Source organism: Lathyrus oleraceus, chromosome 6, assembly GCF_024323335.1.
Source record: "Lathyrus oleraceus cultivar Zhongwan6 chromosome 6, CAAS_Psat_ZW6_1.0, whole genome shotgun sequence".
NCBI classification, from domain to species: domain Eukaryota; kingdom Viridiplantae; phylum Streptophyta; class Magnoliopsida; order Fabales; family Fabaceae; genus Lathyrus; species Lathyrus oleraceus.
Window position 1 is genome coordinate 426,921,057 of NC_066584.1, and position 7,490 is coordinate 426,928,546.

Genomic DNA, 7,490 nt, shown 5'->3' on the forward strand with positions numbered 1-7,490 from the left:
TAAAAATACCTTATATCACTAAAGAATTTCTTCTTCTGTTGGTAATTAAGGTCGGGGTATGATATCGACAGCTAGGTAATTAACAAAGTCAGCGTACCAAGGTATGTTGGTCACTACTAGAGTCCTTTCAATGTTCCAATCCATTGGAAAATCAGAGTTATCGTCCTGAATGGTTTCGATTTTTGTCATGAGTCTATCATAGGTAAAATCTTCATTTATTGGCACTAGGTCTGGTTTTATATATTCAAGCCTAGAAAGGTGGTCAACAACTACATTTTCCGTGCCCTTCTTGTCTCGAATATCCAGGTCAAACTCTTGCAGTAAAAGGACCCATCGAAGTAACCTAGGTTTAGCGTCCTTCTTGCTTATTAGGTATCGAATAGCTGCATGACATGTATCAGCTATAATTTTAGCTCCGTCCAAATAAGATCGAAATTTATCAATAGCGAAAACAACAGCGAGGAGTTCTTTCTCGATTGTTGCATAGTTGAGTTAGGCGGCATCCAGGGTTCTACTGGCATAGTAAATTACATGTAATTTCTTGTCCTTTCTTTGTCCTAGAACAGCACCAACAGCGTAATCGCTAGCATCGCACATGATTTCAAAGGGTTGGTTCCAATCTGGGGGTTGCATAATAGGTGCGGAAATCAGTGCTTATTTCAAAAGGTTGAATGCTTCTATACATTCTTCGTCGAAAATAAACTTGACATCTTTCATTAGAAGTCTAGTTAGAGGTTTTGTTATTTTAGAGAAGTCTTTAATAAAACGTCGGTAAAAAATGGCGTGTCCAAGAAAGCTACGGACTTCCCTAATGGTCTTAGGTGGTTTGAGATTTTCTATAACCTCTATTTTGGATTTATAAACCTCAATGCCCTTTTCAAAGACTATGTGTCCTAATACTATTCCTTCGGTAACCATAAAGTAACACTTTTCCCAGTTTAGCACAAGGTTTGTTTCCACGCATCTTTCTAGAATTTTCTCAAGGTTAGCTAGGCAGTCTTCAAAACTGAATCCGCATACTGAGAAATCATCCATAAAAACTTCCATAATCGCATCCAAGAAGTCTGCAAAGATTGACATCATACAACGTTGGAAGGTGGTTGGGGCATTGCAAAGTCCAAAGGGCATTCGTCTATAGGCAAACATTCCGTAAGGGCGTGTAAAAGTTGTTTTCTCTTGATCTTCGGGGTGAATGGGAATTTGGAAAAATCCTGAGTACCCATCTAAATAGCAAAAGTAAGAGTGTCTAGCTAGACTCTCAAGCATTTGATCTATGAATGGGAGAGGAAAATGATCTTTCCTAGTTACCTTATTTAGTTTTCTGTAGTCGATGCACATACGCCAACCGTTTTCTACACGTTTAGCTACATGCTCGCCTTTCTCATTTTCCACAACCGTGACACCTCCCTTTTCAGGTACTACATGTACAGGGCTCACCCACTTACTATCTGAAATTTGATAAATTATACTAGCCTCTAGTAGTTTCAGTACTTCTTTCTTAACCACATCGCTCATTATAGGGTTTAGCCTCCGTTGATGTTCTCTGGAAGGTTTAGAGTCTTCCTCCAGCAAGATCCGGTGCATGCACATGGAGGCGCTTATACCTTTGAGATCAGATATGTTATATCCTAAAGCTGCGGGATACTTTCGCAAGATATCTAAAAGTTGGTTTGTTTCATCTCTATTCAAGGTGGCGCTTATTATAACTGGGCGATTTGTTCTTGATCTAAAAAGTCATATCTTAGATTCTTGGGTAGTTCCTTAAGCTTTATAGATGGTTTCTTAGGACATGGCATATGGTTCGGGGTAAGTGTTAAGCATTCATAAAGGTTGTCATCCATGTGAGGCTCTAGTCTAAATCCGTCGTCTTCTCTTATGGAATTCGAGGAATATTTCATTGTCTCAGGAAGTCTTTCTTGATCTAGCTCCCTTATGCATTCATCAATGATATCGATGGCATAACAAGAGTCTTCTATGACTAGTGCCATTAGGAATTTGGAAAGTATAAATTCTATCTTTTCATCACCCACTTCGAAAGTTAGTTTTCCTCTTTTAACATCTATTATGGCTCCTGCAGTTGATAAGAAGGGTTTATCAAGGAGGATCGGGATTTCATCGTCTTCTTTAATGTCCATTACCATGAAATCTGTTGGGATATAAAGTTGTCCGATTGTAACTGGAATGTATTCTAATATGCCTAATGGATATTTCACAGATCTATCGGCTAATTGAAGAGACATCTTAGTCGATTGTAATTATCCTAGGTTTAGCCTTCTACAAACTACTAAAGGCATCAGGCTTACGCTTGCTTCCAAGTCTAGGAACGCTTTATCTATAACATGATTCCCTAAAATACAAGGTATGGGAAAGCTCCCGAGATCTTTCTCCTTCTTAGCAAGTTTGTTCTCAGTAATGGAGTTGCATTCTAAAGGTTTGGGATCATCCAGCCTACGTTTGTTGGTCAAGATGTCCTTAAGGAATTTAGCATAAGATGGTATCTGGGTGATGGCTTCGGTGAAAGGGATTTCTACGTGGAGTTTCTCGATCACTTTTATAAACTTTTTATATTGGTTATCAATTTTTGTCTGTTTAAGTCTTTGTGGAAATGGAATTGGTGGTTTATAAGGAGAGGGTGGAACATAAACTTTATCTTTATCTTCTCCCTTATCTTTCACTTTCTGGTCTTTTTGTCTCTCTACTTCGTCTACTTCATCTATAAACACAGCGTTTTTCTTAGAATCCTTTTGTTCACTCATGACTCGTTTTACAGGTTCGTCATAGGTGGTCCCACTTCGTAGGGTAACAACATTAGCTTGCCCTCGGGGGTTTGGTTGAGGTTGTCCATGAAATGGCCCTTCAGGTGTGGTATGAGGGGCTTGTTGTTGTGTTATTTGTGAGATTTAGGTTTCAAGCATCTTATTGTGAGTGATCATCGAATCAACCTTAGTTCCTAGTTGTGTGATAAGTTCATTTATGTGAATATCTTGGTTTCGGAACTCTTTGTTTTGCTGAGTCTGGGCCGAAATGAAGCTTTCCATGATTTTCTCTAGGTTCGGCTTTTGAGGAACGACTTGCATAGGTTGGATTTGTCTTTGAGCTTGAAAACCTGGTGGTCTTTGAGGGGTAAAGTTTTGAATAGGGTTATTGTTTTTATAAGAGAAGTTTGGATGATTCCTCCATCCCGGGTTGTAAGTGTTTGAAAACGGGTTTCCTTGGGCATAATTGATCTGGTCTGAGTTTGATTCAGTTAACAGATTGCATTCTGGTGCAAGATGTCCTTTGGTTCCACAGATTTCACAATCTACAACTACTACGGCTGTAGGACTTGCAAACATGTGTTCGACCTTCAAGGCTAAACCATCCATTTTAGCTTTCATCATGTCCATACAATTGACCTCATGTATTCCTCACTTGGTCTCCCTTTTCTCCACTGATGTTCGTTCCGACTCCCATTGGTAATGGTTTTGTGCCATACCTTCAATGAGAGCGCAAGCGTCGGGGTAAGGTTTGTTCATCAGAGCACCACTGGCGGCAGCGTCGATGGGCATCTTTGTGTTATAGTGAAGTCCATTATAGAAGGTGTGAATAATCAGCCGTTGTTCTAGGCCATGGTGTGGATAAGCTCTTAGTAGTACTTTATATCTTTCCCAAGCTTCAAAAAGTGTCTCACCCTAATTTTGAGTGAATTAGGTTATTTGGTTTCGAAGGACAACAATCTTACTTAGGGGAAAATATCTTGCAAGGAACACTCTCCTGAGGTCTTCCCAAGTAGTTATTGAGTTATCCGGAAGGGAATCTAACCAAGACCGTGCTCTATCTCTGAGGGAAAACGGGAATAGTCTTAGACAAATTGCCTCAGGTGAAGCATCGTTGGTCTTGAATGTATCAGTTAGTTGGATAAAAACTTTTTAATGCTGATTTGGGTTCTCTGTAGCGAGACCCGCGTATTGATTTTGTTGTACTAGTTGTAATAATGAGGGTTTTAATTCGAAATTATTAGAAAGAATAGTCGGGTTTACTATACTAGAACTAGGTTCTTCGTTAGAAGGTTGGGGAAATTCCTTAAGTGGTCTTCGGTTATGATCTTCGGCCATTGCTCTCCTAATTCTTTGGAGCAAACGACGTGCGCGAGCGTATCGCTCTGGTTCAGCTATTGGATCTTCTAAATTTTCGGTACTGCGAGTTTTTCGCATTTACCGGCTAATAGGGCCTTAGTCTAGACGGTGTAACAATAGGGTACGAAAATTTGACGTAATTGGTCCCCGGCTACGACGCCAAAAACTTGATGGGTGTTGTGAAATATGCTATCCGCAAGTATACGGAACACGTCAAAGTAATAAAAAATATTATCGTTCCTACAGAGACCAAATTTTCAATATATCTATTTCTATTGTTACGATGCATATCTAAGATAGTCAAATAAGTAGGTTCAAGTATATTGAAGTGAGAGTGACGCAGTAAATAAATTCAGATAAAATGCAGGCTCAGATGTAACTCACATCAGTTAGGAAATACTCCAATTGTTTCTAAACATATATACTTATGGGGCAATATTTTCTACTTAGAGAAGAATCAATTTAACAGGAACCGTCACTTTCGCGTATTCAGAACCAAGTTTACTCTCTAATTAATGCCCTCCATTGTCACAGATGAAGGGTGCTTTTCATGTTAAAGTAGTAAACCTATTTTTAAGAAATTAAATCCTTGACTTAGTTAAAAAGTGATTTTGATTTGGAAAGTTTAACTTAAAAGGGATCCATGAATTTCGCTCAAGGATCCGGATTTTAAACCTACAAACGCGTCCGAAAATAGTTTCAAAATTGTTTTCTAATAGTGTTAAGAATTCCCAATTAACCGGACAAAGTGATTTCGCTACTTTTGATCAGTTAAAAATAACCAAGTTTATCTTTAAGAGTTGGACGGCTTTCGATCTTACCCAACTATACTTCGACTCTACTTTCATAGTTACCGAACAAAATAAGCACTGGAAACTTGTGTCAAAATCAAAACATCCCCTAAAGCATTTCTATCGATACAAATAATGGAGTATCATCTTAACGATGATCCTTACATCCTAACCTTTAAAGATTTAGCCAAACATGAAAATAAGCGACAACATAGCAGAATAAATCATATTTAAAAAGGGAGAGTAAATAAAATGTGCAAGTTAAATAAGCGAGTATGTAAAGGCGAGACAGGCAAATAAATAAATTAAAGCATGCAAGAAAGATAAAACGTAAATGCGAATAACTTGAATAAGAAACCTGCTCCAAATCAGAGACTTTAATCTGGTACACTTGAAAATAAAACTTGACTGGAAAGTAAAATGGCGGAAAGATTATTTGTACAGTGCTACAACCTAACTATAACACAATTGAGATAACCCCCCGATCTGACGGATTATCGCTTTTACAATGGTTAAATTTAGGCTTAGTGTTGTAAACTAAGTTGGATGCCTTTTCGTGAAGTGAAAACACCTATTTATAGAAGTCCTAAAAATCTACCCAAAGACAAAAATGTCCTCCAACTTCCCTTAGTGGGGTCGTGCCAACAAAGGTGGTGCCCGCCATCCCCACCAAGGCGCCCACCATGTGTACAACATGGAAAGATCATGGAAAACGTGGCAGTTACCACCGGTTGACAGCTTACATGTCATGGCACCCTCATTGGCGGCCGCCATGCTGGACGCCATGTGAACAAATTTCTACAAAAACTTCGATTTATTGCTCATTTGGCTAAATTTCTTCACAGAAGGCTCTTGTAGGGCTAAATATTTAAAAATAGGACAAAAGGAAAACATAACACAAGAAAATGACAATAAAAACCTAATAAGCATGTGCAATCCGAGTCAAATATGCAGTGTGTTTCAGTGTTATCAGCAGGTTAATATTGAAGGCTCCTATGTCTTAGAAAAGAACTTTTATGATTGAACTTGATGTGATGGAACACAAGTGTCTGATGACTACAACTAGCAAAGATGAATGGTTATGGAATTATAGACTTGATCACTTGAATCTAATGACATCACTAATTTAAAGAGGAAGAATATGGTTTCATGTCTACCAGAAATCCATATTCCATAAGAAGTATGTGAAGAATGTGTTCAATAAAAGAAACACAAGAATAGCTTCAGTAAGGATGCAAGAAGCAAGTGAAATCCACTATTGACATAATCTACTCAGATGTGTGTGGTCCTCTCCAAGTAAATTCACTTGGGGGTAACAAGTGTTTTGTTACATTTATTGATGATTACAGCAGAAAGTTGTGGACCTACTTAATTAAGAAGAAAAGTGATGTGATCGGTTGTTTCACCAATTTCAAAGAAATGTTCGAAAGACAAAGTGGTCACAAGATTAAGGTTCTGAGGACTGATGGAGGTGGATAGTATGTGTCAAAAGATATCAACATACTATGTAAAAAAGAAGGAATTGTGCATGAGATGGTGCAACCATACACTCCTCAACAAATGGTACTACTCTAAGAAAGAACATAACCATTATGAATATGGTGAGAAGTATGTTAAAAGAAAGCATCTCCCATATGAGTTATGGGGTGAGGCCGTGTGGATTTCAACATACATACTAAATAGATGTCTGACCAAGAGGCATGAAGGTGTCACTCCAAGAGAATGTTGGTATGGTGTAAAACCTAGTTTAAACCACTTGAAGGTGTTTGTATCCATATCACAGAGACATGTGTCAGACCATCTGAGAAGAAAGCTGGATGATAAGTCAAATAAGATGATCCTAGTGGGATATCATTCAACTCGTGGATACAAACTGTTCGACCCAATGACCAAGAAAGTCGTGATCAATAGGGATATGATTATAGACAAGCTCAAGGAGTGGTATTGGACTGATAACATCAAGAAGGATTCAATGAGAATCCTATATGATGAATCAGCTAGTGAAGTTGTTAGAGAAGTTTGACAAGAAGATGTCGAAGGTCAAGCTAGTACAAACAGACCTCGGAGAACGAGAAACATGCCTGCAAGGTTGCAGGAATGTGTAATCACATCAGATGATGTGATCTATAATGAAGGTGAGTTATTACATTATTCCTTGTATGCAGGTATTAAGCCAATTGATGCAGCTAAAGCATTGAAAGACTCGACATGGGTAAAAGCTATGATGGGTGAGATAAAATCCATCAAAGACAATGGTACCTGGTCACTAGTCGAATTTCCAAAAGGGAATAAGGAAATTAATGTGAACTGGGTATATGAAGTCAAGTTGTATCCAAAAGGTGAAGTAATTTGACACAAGGCAAGACTTGTAGTAAAGGGGTTTCTTCAAAAACAGGAATCGACAATGATGAAGTCTTTGCAGCAGTAGCTAGAATCAAACCAATCAGGTTGGTTGTTTGTCTAGCCAATAAACATAACTGGCCGATATGTCAGATGGACGTGAAATTTGCATTCCTGAATGGCCCTCTAGACGAAGAGGTGTATGTAACATAACCAATTAGGTTTGTGAAATAGGACCAAGAAA

At 38.4% G+C, this 7,490-nt stretch overlaps 1 protein-coding gene and 1 non-coding gene across 2 annotated transcripts; one reads left to right on the plus strand and one right to left on the minus strand.

The window, feature by feature from the left end:
• Positions 1 to 2,255: 2,255 nt before the first annotated feature.
• Positions 2,256 to 2,756, minus strand: LOC127096061 (uncharacterized). The gene has a single exon (XM_051034683.1). It carries the CDS (start codon positions 2,754 to 2,756, stop codon positions 2,256 to 2,258), a length of 501 nt encoding a protein of 166 aa, XP_050890640.1.
• An 847-nt stretch (positions 2,757 to 3,603) lies between these two features.
• Positions 3,604 to 3,710, plus strand: LOC127099356 (small nucleolar RNA R71). The gene has a single exon (XR_007793868.1). It is a non-coding gene; the product is annotated as a small nucleolar RNA R71 (small nucleolar RNA).
• The last annotated feature ends 3,780 nt before the right edge of the window (positions 3,711 to 7,490 follow it).